A 16,555-nucleotide genomic window follows, 5' to 3' on the forward strand; every position below is an offset into this window, starting at 1 on the left:
TGGGCAGCCTCAGCTGGAGGACACAAACATTCTGGGACGGCGGGGCCGGGCCTGCGGGGGCCAGGAGGGAGGCTTGTGGGTGGTGGCGTGGGGCCTGGCCAGTCCACTCCTGGGGGTACTCACCGCGGTGGGGCTCGGGTAGGGCTGCTCTGTAGCATCAGTGACACCTGGCAACTGCATTCGCCAACCTGGTTCCTAAAGAATTCAAGGGATCAGTACAGTTGAAGAGGCTCTCTGGGCTGAGGGCCTTCGTAGCCCAAGGGTTGTGATGAGGGAAGGACGGGCAGGAGCTTGACCACAGGCTGGCTGCCGGCTCGAGGAAAGATGGGACCAGAGGCTTAGCTGTGGTCCCAACATGCCCACCCCAGACCTGAGTTTAGGGCAGGGCCATCCCCTCCCCTCCTGCTTGGCTCGCCCTTTCTTTTCCCAGATCTTGTTGAAAAAGGAAAGAAAGAGAACATTTTTCTGGACAACAGCTAAGACAGGCATTCGGAAGTAGGGTTACTTTTCTGTAAGCACATTACAAAAGTGATACAACCAATCAACCCCTCAGTGAACACAACTGAAGACGAACCCTGATGGGGCTGTGATGGAGCTGCTTGGTCCATACTGTGTGGCCTTGGGCGGCCTGCCCAGTGACCTTCGGTTTGTGACTCTGCTCCCTTAATGCAGAGCTGGTTACTTCCCTGTCCTCACAGTGTCCCCCCTGCACGACTTCCTCTTTGCCTGCTCATGAAATGAAAACTCATTCCAATTCATACCCATTGGCTAATGCCCTCAGATCAGAACTTTTTGTATTGAAACCCAGCAGGTGTCTCCCTAATGGGCGGCCCTTTCTCTTCTTCCTTCAGATGGTGAGGGACCTGGATCCTCCAACCCACAGTTAAAACTGTTCAACCTCTCCGAGCTGGTGGGTAACCAGCCTCTCTGCTCAATGGATAGGCTGTTCAGGCTTGGGTGCTGTGGAGGATTTGCCGCGGCAGCTCAGCCCTCCGGCCCCACAAGGCTGCCATCTGCTGGCGTTTCTGAGCTCTGACCAGCCGAGTGGTCCCGCTCTGACTGGGGAAAGGGTGGGAAGAGGGGCAGGTCTGAACGCCAAGGGCAACTCTTCATGGTAACAACCACCCATTTTATATATAGCACCCTACAGCTTTCATGATTTTCGAATCTGTTGTCCTTCTTGTCTCCAGTGAGGTATACGGCACCATTATGCTCATTTTAAAGGTAAGGAAGGGGTGCTTGGAGTTTATGCAAAGCAGTGCTGGGTTTCTGGGGTTCCCCCTCATTCTCCTGCACACATCCGTCTTACTAGCATTTCCTAGGCTGACTCCTGCCTTACCTCCTACCTGATGTGCAATAACAGGTTCCTTACACAGTCCATCTCACTCTCATGACAGCTCTGTGAGGTTGGGGTCAGCACCATTTTTATAGGTAGGAAAAAGGAGGCTTACCAAAGTAAAGTAATTTGCCTACACCCTAGGCACGGGTTTACCCAAATCCTAAACCTGTGACCTTCCCACCCCACCCTACAGTGATCATTAGTACAAATTTGTTCTGGGATATGTGTGTGTTCATTTGTGTCTATGTGTATACGTATAGATCAACCACATACATGGATTCACACGTATGTGGGTCGACCTGGTGGGCACCTGCACTTGCAGTCTGTGTTTGGGAACACGTGCCCAGGCACCCATCCCCACACACGGGCAGACATCTGAGCCAGTGTTCCTGGGGCTCTGTTGATGGGTGTGCGTACCTGCCTCACTTTGCCTGGCCTCCTTCCCAATGCAGGGCTGGCTCTGGGCAGACACAGGCAGCCCAGGGCATGGCAGGTGATTCTCGTGGCTCCTGGGGGTTGCTGCTCACTCCCCAGTACTAGGACCCACTCAAAGTGAGGAAAGGTTGACCTTTGCTGCCCTCACCCTCCTCTGATCTGTTGGGTCCCCTTCGGGCCACTTTCCTCAATGCTCAGGCTCTCAGGAGCACAGATTCAAGGTTCAGGGAGCCTCATGCCTGGAAAGTCTGACAGCTGAGGGTGCTCCTTTGCTCAGCGAACAACAATTAGGTGCCTCCATGGTGCCAGATCCTGGGAAGGCTGAGAGGCCCTCACAGCACCCTCAACACTCAACACAGAGGGCTATGGAACTTGTAGAATAAGCACAAGAGGTCATCTTGGGGGAGGCCCAGAAGCCGGACACCCCACTCTGCAGGGCTGCTGGGCAGAATTAGGTCATTCTTTCCCCACTTTTCTTTCAGGAACAGGGTGTGGTGGCCTGGGGTTGGAGGGAAGCAGGAGGACAGGATGCCCAAGGGCCATGATTTCCTGGGAGCCCTTTTCATCATCTTCTTGACCGAGTTTCCTCCTGTCATAAGTCAAACGCAGCCCAGATGCAAAAATCAGGCACAGACACTGACCAGATGGCCTTTGTTTAGCCCAGCCAAACTGCTCAGAAGCTTCAAATGGTGGGGCTCCCTGACTCCTGAGCTGGAGTACTACACTCTATCTCTTCATGGGCGGACACAGGCAAGGGCGTCTGTTGTGTTCCATTACCTGCCCTCAAGGAGGAGAGCACAGGTGACCTGCACTCACCCCACTCCCAGGCCTTCCCCTGAGCCACCTGGGCAGGCTGAGGGGCAGATGGACAGTAGAGAGCTTGGATTCCACAGCTGACCCACAAAGCGAGTCATCCCTAGGGGTGGTCTGGGGGGTCACTATTTGTGCAGCCATATACTTAAATTTCTGCAAGGCCTTTAAGGCAAATCACGTTTCATTCAAAGCCTGAAAAGGTCAGACAGGCCTTTTGCCTGGGCCCCACACACCAGATAATCTAACCAGCTGGAACAGGTTTTGAGGCCATCTTTGGTATCTGCATGTACTCAGTTATAAGTATGTGCAGGGGCTGAGGATGAGGCCCCCACCCCATGTCCAGCCCAGGTGCCTGGGGATGTCACCATGTGAGCTACAACTTTTATGCACAGAGCCCATTTTGCCCCGGTCTCCCACGCCTGAATAAGAAGCTGCTCCCTGGGTACAAGGCCTTGGAGCCTGTCCCACTCTAAATCACCCACCACTGGAGTGGTTTTATATGCAAAATTAGTTTAAAGATTTAATATCCTGGGAAGCAAAAGTCTTTCAAATATTTCAGCTGGAATTTGGAGCTCACTTTTCGACATCCCCCCTTTTAGTTCAGGAGACAAGAGCTAGGGGATGGAAGGGGAGGTAGAAACCACTCACTGTATGTGCCCCCAACCCAGCCCCCACACCCCTGCATCCTCTTAGCCATCCAGTCTTCCTCCTTGAAAGGCATCCTGTCCTGGGTCTAGGTCTGATTTCTGTCAGGATGAGAAAAGCAAGAGGGGAGCGAGGCCCCTGGCAGGCCTGGCACACATTCCGCAGGAGAACTTTCCACTGACTTACTCCTGCTCAGCTGGGGATAAAGCCAAGGCCAGGCCACCAGCCTCCCAAAGGAATGAGAAGTCTGGACTTCGGGGAGGGAAAGGGGGCAAGGGCTGTGGGGGTGGGGACTCTAGTGCCATTTCCCAGGTTCTGTGAGTTCCTAGCACACTCAGGAGAAGTAAGGAATGAGAGATCACCTGACTTAAAGACAGAGATTAGGATTCTAATGTGGGCTCTGCTACTGGCCTTTGGGTGGCCGTGAGCAAGTCCCTGACCCTGAGACCTCAGTTTCCCCCATTATTAAATGAGGAGGCAGCTAGATAACATCTGAAGTCCCTTCCAAGTGGGAAGGTCAAAGTTTTATGACTGTCCCCAGCTGGGTCCAGACAGTCTGCCTGCCGACCTCCCAGTGCAACCCTTCGTGCTGGCCTGGCCGACTTCCCACAGTCCGTGCTCCGGGCTTCTCTGCCCTTTCTTGCTCGGCCTGTCCAACAGGCCCTTTTGACAGTCAAGCTTTCATTTGATTTCTAAGCCTCAGCTTGTTTTCCTCAAAATGCCCCGCAAAGCCCATCTCTTTTAGGGTTTCTGGTTTGATGAGCACGAGTGCTGCCCCAAAGCACTACTCCTCCATGCAAACAAGCTCTATTCCCACATACGGCATTTCCATGATTTGTACTGGCCTAGGAGACTGGAAGAGTATATCTTATTCCTATTTGGGACACAGATTTGCTTTTCTGAGAATAATTGTTCAGACACAAGGCAAAGACCATTGCTGTGTTCTGAGTATACTGCTAATGATGGCAGGATGGATTGGCCAGCCTACAATCATCTTATTGGCTGACCACAGATGTGACATTAGCTCAGTTGAGACTTGTTGAGACCTGCCCAGCTCAGCAGAACTTTCTAGCAGATCCACAGACTCCTAAGAAATAATAATGGTTATTTTTCAAAGCCAGTAAGTATTGGGGTGGTTGTTATGCAGCAAAAGCCAATTGATACAAGTATAGAGCACATGCCCAGAAGGGACCCAAGCAGATGGGGCACATACTAGGTTTTGTGATTATTATAGGAACAATGCCCTCTCATGGCGGTAGCCTTGGCATGTGGCTAGAGAGCCTGTGGGTAGTCCAGGGCCTTAAACACAAAGAACTCAGTACAGGGGAATGATTTATCCAGGAGAGCAAGGCCCCTTACCAAGTGGCTAAGAACCTCAGCCAGGGGCTTGGCATCATCCTCGGGATGTGGCACAATCTCATATTTGCAGAGTCAAGTGCAGACAAGTGCTCTTCTTTAATGCTTATCCCAACCCTGGGGGCTGGCATTCTGTCTCCATTGCCCAGGGGTGACATGGAATTTTAGGAGTCACAGCATTTTAATATTTTATGTATTTATTTTTAGAGAGGGAGTAAGAGAGAGAGAGAGAGAAACATCAATACCCAAGAGATACATTGATCAGTTGCCTCTTGGAAGTCCCCCAGTTGGGGGCCTAGCCCAGGCATGTGCCCTGACTGGGAATTGAACCAGCAACCTTTCATTCTGCAGGCTGGCGCTCAGTCCACTGAGCCACACCAGCCAGGGTGAGTTAGAGTATTTTAAAAGTAGAAGAACATTTCTGGATCACATTCTGACTATGGGCCAGAAATGTCCTAGACATTGGGAACATGGCAGTGTACCTGCATGGAGCTCACCTTCCCAGTAACCTGGAAAGACCTTAAAAGGGAGGAAAAAGAGAATGGGGATAGTTAACTTTCCTGTAGTAGTTTAAAAATGTCTATGAATTTTTTCATAGACATTCTGGAGAGAGATACTCCTCTCTCCAAAGGTGGAAGTTAATTCTCCTCCTCTTCAGTATGGACTGTACTTAGTGACTCACTTCCAACCAACAGAAAATGTGGCAGGAGTAATGGTGTGTGTGACTTCTGAGGGTAGGTCATAAAAGACATTGCAGATTCCAGCTCATTCTCCCTCTTGGGTTGCTAGCACTGGGGAAGCCAGCTGCTGTGTCATGAAGACACTCATGCAGCCATATGGGGAGGTCCACCCAGCAAGGAGCTGAGGCCTCCTGCCAACAGCCCTTGGAAGTGAGCCGTCACTTGGAAGTGAGTGAGCTGTCTTGGAAGTGAATTCTCCAGCCTTGGTCAAGCCGTCAGAGACTGCAGCCCTTTCTGGCATCTTCTGCAAAACTTCATGTGAAACTCTGAGCCAAAAATCACCTAGCTAAGCTTTCTCAAATTTCTGAACCATAGGAAATATGGGATAATTATTGTTTTAAGATACTAAGTTTTGGGATAATTTGTTATGCAGCAAGTGAAAACTAATACATTCCCTCTAGCTCCTGCTTTTCCCATTTTCCCTTCATATTCACTATACACCAAATAATGGGTGTAGGATGTAAAAGTCAGGATGTAACAAGACAGAGGACTCGGGGGAACCGAGCACAGAAGGCAAGGTTCTCCATGAACATCTATTGTACTGAAGTGGAAGAAACAAAAGCTTGTCAGCAGCACCAAGTCTGCACTTTCTTTACCTTGAAGCCCAGCCCCACATTATTCTGTGCTTCCTCTGGCTTCCCAGTCCCAGGGTGGAACTTTGACGGGAGGTAGGAATTTGGGGGCGGGACATGCAGACTCACTTGAGTAGGATTTCATACTGGCCAGCGTGCCAGGGCTGCACGTTCTTCAGGACCAGGGTGAACACATCCTCGTTCTGTAGCACCTCAAAGTGGCCAGTGTCTCTGGACAGGGCTTTGCCGTCTCGGAGCCAGTGCACAGTGGGAAAGGGGTCACCAGCTATGGCACAGGAGATGAGCACACTCTGGCCCAGGGAGGCAGTCACCGATCGAGGCTTGCTGATGAACCAGGGCTGGGTGCCATCCTGAGGTTCTGACAGTTGGCAAAATGTTTGGTTAGAGAGGGAGGCCTTTCAGCAGAGTGTCCACTCAACACTCCATGGTGGTGAAGGTTGGAAGACAGCATGTAATCAAATGAGTTTGTCCAGAAATTGCTTTTATTAGATATACAGATATAACATTCTTCTTAATGGCAAATCTGTCTTGGTTACATCCTCAGAGGTTAATAGTAACACGTATCATGTGTCTAAAGCATGGGGAGGTAGCCCGGAATGTACAGGGGCACCAATGATCTACATTAGATGTGACAGTTAAGAGTTGTCACTTGCTTTGTGTGAGCTTGTCTCTCCTTCTAAATGAAGGCTCTTTAAAAGCAAGGACCCTAATAAGCCTAAAACTCATGCCAAAAGCCATCACTGTGAAATCGTTACATGTATTATGAGACTTCTCTCCCAGTGCTCTACACAGCTGTCACCAGTGACCCACAGAGGGCAGGGACTGCAGAGGCAGGGAAGAGCAGCCCTGTGCAGCCCGAGCCTGAGATGCACGGTGAGGAGCTGGTCCCTGGGGCTGGGCTGGGACCAAGACAGCAGGGGGCCCATGGTGGGCATAAAGCAGGCTCACGTGGTTTCCTCACCTCCAGATCGCTTTTGGAGAAACCATGGTGGCACCTCCTCCCCACCTGCCCCCCAGCTGGCCAGCCTCACCTTGCACCGTGAGCACAGCCTGGGTGCGAACCTCCCCAGCGCTGTTCCAGGCCTCACAGGTGTAAGTGCCCGTGTCCTCCGGAAACACCTCCTGGATACAGAGGCTGTGCTGAGTGCCTCTGTGTTCAAAGTGGAAGTCCTCTGACTCCTGGATCTCGTTCCCATTGTGAAGCCAGATGACCTCAGGGGGTGGGTTCCCTGGAAGGGGAGGAAGGTCAGGGGACTGGTCAGGTGGGCGCTTTCCTGGGGCATGCGGCAGCTCTGCATGTAGTGCTGTGACACTGCACTACACTCTTCATGCTTCGGTTTCCCTGTCCAGAAAACAGCCTACATTTTCTACCTCCTAGGTGTCTTGGGAGGATGAAGTAAGCTCATAGAGCCTCCTTAGCAGCCCACTAGAATAGCAGATCGGAGCACAAAGGGAGAATAGCATCTGGCGCAAAGGAAGTACTCAAATGCATGCTCATTATAATTATTTAACAACAGATTTGGGGAAACGAGGAAGAAACTAGAAGTGAAGAGAAGATGATTTCATAGCTGAAAAAGAAAACCCAGGAAGAATGGTTTTTAAAACTAGAATTTAAACTGCCCGATGATACCGAGTGGCTACTGGGTCACTGGGCTTGAAGTGAGCGTGTAGCCTGCGCTGTGCTGACTGCACTGCGCGTGAGCGTCCGGGCAGTTCAGTGTGACTTCATGGTGACTCCCTTGTCATTCTTTACCAGAGGGGACGCTCCATGGCACTTCACGTTGGTGCCCTGCAAATGTTGTCTGAGGGTGAACATGGGTGCCAGCTGGTACAGGATTTCTAAACCCAGCTCATGAAGGAAAGCATTTTCAGATTCTACTATTCTACTTTCCGATGTAGTTTCTAGCCATTTTTTGATGTACAAAACAATGGCCATCTGTGAAGGTTTCCTCTGTGGTAAGAGCTGAGCTGCTGTGTTCTCATTCAAAAGCAGCAAGGCCTTGGGACAGCTGCTGAGGGAGGCTCACTGGTGTCAGGCTCTGGTGAGGCCCGAGGAGGGAGGAGGCCACAACTGTCTCCGACGGGTTAGCGAGCACAGGTCTGGGGGGCCAGGTGCACTGTGCCTCTGATTCCTGTTAACTCGAGCAGTGTAGACAAGGGTGGGGACTCAACCCTCCACCTGGACTGTCAGGGGGCTGCCTCCAGCTTGCAGGGGAAGGAAGATGGTTCCCTCATAGCCCATCTTTATTGCTTGTGCAGCTCAAGAAAAACTGAAAACTAAGGAAGGCAAAATGAGATAAGTCAGACAGAGAAAGACAAATACCATGTGATTTCACTTGTATGTGGAATCTAAAAATCAATATAAGCAAACAAAATAGAAACTGACTCAGAGACACAGAGAACAGACCGATGGCTGCTGGCAGAAGAGGAGTTGGAGGCTGTGTGAGAAGGGTGAAGGGACTGAGAAGGACAGATTGGTGGTCACAAAGCAGTCACGGGGATGTAAAGCACAGCATAGAGAATATAGTCAATAGTATTGTAATAACTATGTGCAGTGTCAGGTGGATACTGAAAATACCAGGGGACCACTTTGCAAAGTATATGATTGTCTGACCACCATGCTGTATACCTGAAACTAAGACAAAATAATACTGAATGTAAACTGTAATTTTTAAAAAAGCATAACACACATGCAAATAAAATCCTTTTATAAAAATACTTTCCATTTTTCTGGCAATTGTGTGTGTTATAATAAAAAAAATAAATAACAACCCAGGAGGATGACCTCCGGGGGTCAAAGAGACAGGTCAGTGGCCAGCAATCATTTATACAATGAAGGGGGAATCTGATCTCTTGGGCCTGTCTTATTGGCCTCTGGCAAGGACTATGACATCTCACACTGGGCTGCTAATCACCCAGCCCCTCTTTGAGAAGAACCTCTGCTCCTTTTCCTTACCTTAAAATTTGAATAAAGCAACTGAGAACATCTTCCAAGAGTTGGAAAGTTCTCATGTCATCTGGTTTAGTACCAGGGTTCAAAATCATCCAGCAACATTGGCTACACTATGTTCTCACAGTAACCCCTCAACCCTCTAGCCAAGGCCATCCTCTTCCCCTGGACACCTCAACCTCAAACCCAGAAAATCCTGCCCAGAGAAAGCGGAAAAGAGGAGCCACGAGGCTCTGCTTCTTCGGGCCCACTGACCGATGGTCCCACGACGGGATCTGTGGATCAGTGATCTGACTGGGGCCTCAGGGAGTGCCCACGTTGCAGCCATGCCCACGCCCACTTTCACATATGCGCTAAGGAGCAAGAGGCAGAGACAGACCTGACACCTGGACTGTCATGGTGACCTGGCTGCCATCCATGACTCTGAGGTCCGAGAGGCCCTGCAGGAAGCGGGGTGCGACGGGCTTGCTGGCAGCTGCGGGCAGGAGGAACTCGCGCTTCCCGTCACTCTTCTTTTCTGTGTGCAGACAACAGAGCGTGGATGAACATCTGTTCACTCCCCATCCACTTGACAAACACAGACTAAGTGACCGTCAGCACAGGACGGCCAGGTTCGGGTTCCCAGCAGACACCGAGCACTAACAGGTGAGGACTTTGGGGAGGCCCTGGAGACGCTGGAAACAGGGGTGCCTGTTTCTCTGCCTGGCATGGCAGTGCTCCTGCCTGACAGTGGGGGAGCACGAGGCCTCTGCAGGGCCACGCCCGGTGTAGGCTCCGGTTCCTCAGCAGAACTTCAGGGGAGTGGGGTGGGGAGCCAGTCCTTGGCATCTGATGAGATTTTGTTTCTTAAATGTATATACTTAAAAAATGAGTATGGCACAAAATTCAAAAGGTACCAAAAATTATGTATAATGTCTCCCTTCCACCCACCCTCCAGCCATCAAATATCTGTCTCTCCCCAGAGGTAAATGATTTTCAATTTCTTATTCATCTTGCCAGAGGTGATCTATGTATAGAATGCACACAAACAAATAGGCATACTCTTTTATTTTCTTCTTTAAAAAAATGGTAGCACAGTATACACAACGAATGCCACCTTGCTTTTTCGCTTAGCAATGTATCTTGATATCTCTCTGTAAAACAACCGAAGAGCTTCCTCACTGTTTTCTTAGACTTCATAATGCTCCATTGTCATGTCATGAGATTTTAAGCACCCCCAAAAAGCCAAAGACACAATGCGCATTAGAATGACTAAAATTGAAAAGACTGATCATCCTAAGCACTGGTGTTGGTGAGGATATGGAGCAACTGGAACTCGCATACACTGCTGGTGGGAGTATAAAATGGTACAGCCCCTTTTGAAAGTAGTTTGGCAGTTTCTTAAAAAGTTAAACATACATTTACCATGTGATCCAGTGATTCAGACCTTGGGTATTTATACAAGAGATGTGAGAGCATACATCTATACAAAGACGTGTCCACAAACAGTCATAGCAGCTTTAATCTTGATCTCCCTAAACTGAAAGTAAGCTATCAGCAAGTGAATGTGCAGACAGGCTGTGATGTAGCCACACCATGGAATACACTCGGCAAAAAGGACTGGATTAGTGATAGACACTGACACTACAACAGGGACAAATCCCACAAAAATTACATGGAATAAAGGGAGCCAGATAAAGAAAGAGTACATACTGGATCTTTCCATTTACACACAATCCTAGGAAACGTGAAATATGGTGACACAATGCCTGGAGCGGTGCTTGGTGGGTTTAGATTGTAAGGGGGAGTGAGGAGGCATTTGAGGGTGATAGAGTTGTTCATTTCTTAAGATTGTGGTGAAGTTTTCAAATTAAATACCATAAACATATGCAGTTTATTATAGATCAGTATTACCTCAGTGAAAACCAGGGATGGGAGGAATCTCCCTCTGAGAAAGGGGCAAGTGCACCAGCTAGTCAAAGACGTAAACTGGAGCAACCTTGTGGGGTTGGGGCTGGCCCGCTCACTCCCCACTCAGTTTTCTGGGCAGATGAATTAACAAATAGATTTTCCTGGGGCTCAAATCAATGATTTGGAAAAGAAGGAAGAAATAAACATCCAATCAGAACAGAATGAAGAAACAAGAATTCAAAAAATGAGGAGAGGCTTAGGAACCTCTGGGTCAACTTTAAGCACTCCAACTTCCAAATCATAGGGGTACCAGAAGGAGAAGAGGAAGACCAAAAAATTGAAAACTTATTTGAAAAAATAATGAAGGAGAATTTCCTCAATCTGGTGAAGGAAATAAATTTCCAGGAAGTCCAGGAAGCCCAGAGAGTCCCAAAGAAGTTGGACCCAAGGAGGAACACACCAAGACACAACAAATTAAGTTACCCAAGATTAAAGAGAAGGAAAGAATCTTAAAAGCAGCAAGAGGACAGAAGAGAGTTACAAAGGAGTTCCCATAAGACTATCAGCTGATTCCTCAACAGAAACCTTACAGGCAAGAAGGGGCTGGAAAGAAGTATTTGAAGTCATGAAAGGCAAGGACCTATATCCAAGATTACTCTATCCAGCAAAGCTATCGTTTAGAATGGAAGAGCAGATAAAGTACTATCCAGATAAGGTCAAGTTAAAGGAATTCATCATCACCAAGCCATTATGATATGAAATGTTAAAGGAACTTACCTAAGAAAAAGAAGAAGATCAGCTTTGGCTGGTGTGGCTCAGTGGATTGAGCACCAGCCTGTGAACCAAAGGCTTATTCCCAGTCTAGGGCACATGCCTGGGTTGCAGGCCAGGTCCCCAGTAGGGGATGCTTGAGAGGCAACCACACATTGATGTTTCTATCCTGCTCTTTTCCCCTCCCTTCCCATCTCTAAAAAGAAAGAAATAAAAATCTTTAAAAAAAGAAAAAGAAGATCAAAACTGAACAGTAAAATGACAACAAACTCACAACTATAAATGACTAAACCTAAAGAAAAACAAAAACAAACTAAGCAAACATTTGTTACAGGAACAGAATCACAGAAATGCAGATCACATGGAGGGTTATCAGTGGAGAGGGGGAGGGGGCAGAATGGGGAAAAGGTACAGGGAATAAGAAGCATAAATGGTAGATACAAAATAGACAGGGGGAGGGTAAGAATAGTGTAGGAAATGGAGAAGCCAAAGAACTTACAGGTATGACCCATGGATATGTAATGGGAGGGGGGGATGCTGGAGGGTGGTGGGGTGAGGGTGCAGGGTGAAGGAGGATAAAGCGGAGAAAAAATTGGGAAAACTGTAATAGCATAATCAATAAAATATACTTTAAAAAAATACAAATAGGTTTTCCATTACTCTTGGAATCTTCTCAAGCTGGGCTCTGACTGGCCTCACGTGAGCAGAAGGGAAAGGGCAGCAAAGGGCTGAGCCAGAGACTATTTCCCACACAAAACAGCCCCGGTGCAGGACGAGCTCACGGTTGCCCAGTCTCTGGTCTTACCCTTTGTCCTGTGAGCCAGGTGGCTTTGACCTTCAATAATCCTTTTGTAAGTGTTGTTGTTGTTGTTGTGATTTTTGCCTTTTGTCAGGGATAGGCATGGGGCAGAGAGAGCTATGATATCCCTAACTTAAACTCTAAGCTGAGGGGGAAACAGACTCTGGTGTTTTGGTTCTGGTGAGCACAGGGCCACAAAGAGCAGGTCTTCCCCAGGAAGCTTGTAGTTGTGGGGATACATTTCTAGGGTGCTCTACATACCTGAGAAGGACCTAACTCCACATTTGCCACTGAATTGTCATCTGTTGGCACTGAAACAAAATACAGCTCCCTGCAGGTCTCTCCCAGTGCAGCCTCCAGCCTCCGGGAATGAGGATGGGGGAGAGCCTGGGAAGGCCTGGGAGCCCGGAGGACAATTTCCCTCGAGTCAGGTGCGGTGTGAAGGGCATGGAACTGAAGCGCAAGGGCAGTTGAGACAGGGTGAACCCACAATTCATGACCAAAGGATGGGGTCTCAGGCCCCCCTGCTCCCTTGCCCCAGCCCGCGGCATTGCTGCCTTAGACAGAGGGGCAACCAGGCGGCTTTGGCAAAGGCCGCGGCAGTGGGCTGGGGGCCCAGTATTGGAAATGCAGAGATGGCGTTTCCCTGACTGGGCTGCAGTGGCCAGGAAAGCAGCATGCCTCGGGAGAGTTGAGGAATTTCCTGTCATGCACAGACTGAGAAGGCTTGAGGACAAAATGTTTCTGCCTGTCCAGAGTCCTCCCTGTTCCTGCCTCTCTGCTCTCTTTGCCAGGGTCCCCAGCTTCATAGAGCTCTGTGCAGATACACTCTTATTCCTAGGTCCTGCAGGAGCACCTGAAACTCCAGCTTCTGCCCTGGCTGGGCAGCTTGGCTGGTTGGAGTGTCGTCCCCATGCACCAAAAGTCTGTGGGTTCATCACTGGTCAGGGCACATACGTAGGTTGTGGGTTCGATCCCTAGTGGGGATGCATATAGGAGACAACCAACAAATGTCTCTCTCTCTCTCACCACCTCCCCCTTTCCTTTCCTTTCTCTCTAAAATCAATAAGCACGTCATCAGGTGAGGATTAAAAAAAAATTTCCAGCTTCCTCTCCTTCAAGCTAGTTGTGGCTCTACTTTGGCCCCACCCTTTTTGGAGTCTTCCCACAGCTCCGTGTCCTGACCTGGGGCTCTGACACTCTATGGGGCCAGTGGGGACTAGAAGCATACATGTACGTCTGTCTTCTGAGAGGTGGCCTGGGCACCGCCTCCTTGCCCCCTGCCCCACCCCCTGACCCCTGCGGCATCATCACCCTGGCACTGGAGGTCTAGGATCTGTGGCTGGGCCCTGGCCTTGGGCAAATCGCTGCCTCTTTCTGAAGCTCAACTTCCTCATCTGTATACAATGGTAATAATGGTATCATTACAGGACTTTAGAGTCTCCGAGATAATGCGTGAAAATACTTCATACGACTGCTCACCCTCAGTGATGGCACCTGTGTGAGGCTGGCTGGGAGCTGACTCACGCCTATGCACTTAGACTCAATTTCGTGGTGGGTTTATCAGCAGCAGCAGAACAAAGAGAGACTGGGCCCTCACCCAAGGATTACAGATACATCTTTATGTGACCTGAGGTAAATACTGTTTAGGAATACAAACGCATGGCTTGAAAGTACTGTGAGGTAACTCTAAAGTAAATTGACAACGAACTTTCATTGCACTCCCACCAGGAGAGAGATGAGAAGGATGGAACTTGTGGAACAAACTCTGGGGCAGGCATTTAGTACCAGTGACACCCATGACCTCTGACTCTGTTCTTTCTTCCCTAAAGCCCCACAGCAAGAACAGAGGGAAGAGGGACATAATTAGGGGTACATGTGCAGAATGAACCTGTTCTCAGGCCCACAGTTCGGGGCCACGTGGGGCTCGAGTGACTGCGCATCTGGGCTGACGAATGACTGAGTCATCCCCAGCATTCGGCCACTTCAGCTTCTTCAGGGGCGAGAAAGCCACCCAGCCCTCCCTGCACACGCAGTCTGCACGGGGATTAAGGAGCCAGTGGGGAAGCGGCTTCAGGGCAAGCGGCTTCCTTTAGGTGGCCCGAGAAAAGCAGCCCTGATAGAATCCTGAAACCCCAGCAGAACCCCACCACCCCATTTTGGTGACCAAGAGGTCACAGAGCCTGTTACAGGTGGTCCTTTAGGACATATGAGAAGGCTCACACCCAGGCCCTCCGGCAGCGAGGTGTTCTGGAGACTGTCTCTTCTCAGGGAACCAGCCTTCTGCTCCAGTGGTGTTCAAGGCGAACTCCCAACAAAGATAAATGTATTACCCACTGACCCATCTCCTAGGCTCTTGACAAGAGGCAAATGCTACATCAGGGCAGGGACAAGCCAGGTAAAAAGGGCAACATGTGTGCATTTCATTTAGTTACAAAGCCAAACAGACGATTCTGGCTCCTCTGCGGCAACGGTCTTGTGTGGACATAGATAAAACGAGACAGACGGACACTGTTGCTCTGAACTCGCAGCTCTAGCTGTGTGAGCTGAAGCAAGTTCCCCAAGCCCAACCTCGATGTTTCCTCCTCTAAATTGCTGATAATACAGTTATCACCAACTATGAATGATAATACCATATTGATAAATATACTCTATATATCATCAGTATCGTGCATGATAAATCCTGCTAGGTTTTTAGATGATTAAAAGAAGTAATGTATGTAAAACAACTAGAATACTATCTGATAGGTAATAAGTGTAAAATTAAATGTTTTGTGCCTTTCACAAACCCACTGACCTTTACAGTTGGGTAAACTCAAACTGACAAGAACTGCAATGAGAAAAGTCCCCACACCAGCGTATTCACATGTGTTCAGGAGGAGGTCTCAGAGGGTGCTGACAGTTGTCACCAAGAGAACATGATAACAATTCCTCACCACGTTCAGCACTTCACGATTCTACAGGGTGTTCATGACTGTTGAATGTTAGCCTTAACTTCCTCTGAAGCGGGGGAGCGTGCATCCTCACTTCACAGTGGAGGCAGCTGAGGCTCAGACAAGGAAGCTGGTCCGTCATAACATCCCAGGGCGGACATGGTCAATAGGGTCCTGGTCTGGGCTCTCTCCCTCCACTGTCCTGAGAACAAAGGCTGGCCACGTGGATTCCACAGGGAGCTTTCTGTCATTGTGTTCATGCCCAGAGTCACTGGTTGCTCTAGAGATGTGCCCTTCTGGGGCTGTGCTTTAGCTGCACCCACCACCATCCTGGTTTGAGGCAGGGGTAGGAGGGCCAGGTTCTGAGGCCTCCACTAGCAATTGAGCCTCAGGGAACCTGAGCTTATTTGTTTTGTTTTGGTGGGGGGAGTAGGCAGGCATTGGCTGTTGCACTCAAAATAGCAAGGGAAGGGTCCCTGGGACCCAGTGACAGACTTGCTGCCCAGCTCCAGTGGTGGCCAGACTAAATATACCCCAGGTTTTTCCCACAGCTGTGTTTCCTGCTGCTCTGCTGAGGCCAAGGCCAGAGAGGGCCTTCTCTCTGGATCCCAGGAAAGGCTGAGCCTCCCTGATTTACTGGCCTAGAATTAAAGATTTAATATGAATGGATCTATTGCTCTGATACTTGGTCAACTGGCCAGTGACTCTCCAACCCCTCACTGACTCGCTCCACCACTAATTGGTGGCTAGCTGTTGGTGCACTGTTCTATTTGGAGAGAAAGCAGAAGGACCAGGCCTGTCCTCCAATTGGGAAGACAAGAGCTAAGATTAAGAATACTCATGTGCAGTTTATTGACAAGCAAAAATTATGCCATACAGACTAAAGCTGTCAACAAGACTGGAGAAAGGGAAATTGTAGGAGGAGGGAAGGAGAGAAACAGGAGAGAAAAGAAAGGGGAGAAGAGAGAAGGAATGTGAGAGGGAGGCGGAGGGAGGAAAGGGAGAGGGAGACATCACTTTCCATCACACTGGCCCTCTGACTTCCCTCTTGGCCATTTACACTGTTTTGACTCATCAGAAACTGATTTTGAAGACAGTTCCTAGACACGAACTGAAACATTATATTCTTTCTCTCGTGAAGCAAAAGTGTCAGACAAATGGCTTGTCAGGGTCCCAGCACAGCAAAGCGGAAAGCCCAGGGGCTGGAGCAGTTGCAGGCCTGGTGCTGCTGCATCCAAGCGGGGCCGGTGGGCAGCTGACTCAACCTGGAGCATCAGTTTTCTTCAGGGGT

General features: G+C 49.4%; 1 protein-coding gene across 2 annotated transcripts in view; it reads right to left on the reverse strand.

Annotated features, from left to right (window-relative positions):
- The window catches only part of MYLK (myosin light chain kinase), a 285,784-nt gene that overhangs the window by 83,975 nt on the left and 185,254 nt on the right, over positions 1-16,555 (reverse strand). For both annotated transcript variants that reach the window (XM_045850924.1, XM_045850925.1), the window contains 4 exons: positions 9,251-9,388; positions 6,953-7,150; positions 6,030-6,279; positions 124-195 (listed from right to left, as the gene is read on the reverse strand). In XM_045850924.1, coding sequence (XP_045706880.1) covers positions 124-195; positions 6,030-6,279; positions 6,953-7,150; positions 9,251-9,388 — 658 coding nt within the window. The remainder of the gene's footprint in view (positions 1-123; positions 196-6,029; positions 6,280-6,952; positions 7,151-9,250; positions 9,389-16,555) is intronic.

The sequence above is a fragment of the Phyllostomus hastatus genome, unplaced genomic scaffold, assembly GCF_019186645.2.
Source record: "Phyllostomus hastatus isolate PE091 unplaced genomic scaffold, TTU_PhHast_1.1 phas_contig_86, whole genome shotgun sequence".
In the NCBI taxonomy this organism is placed as follows: Eukaryota; Metazoa; Chordata; class Mammalia; order Chiroptera; family Phyllostomidae; genus Phyllostomus; species Phyllostomus hastatus.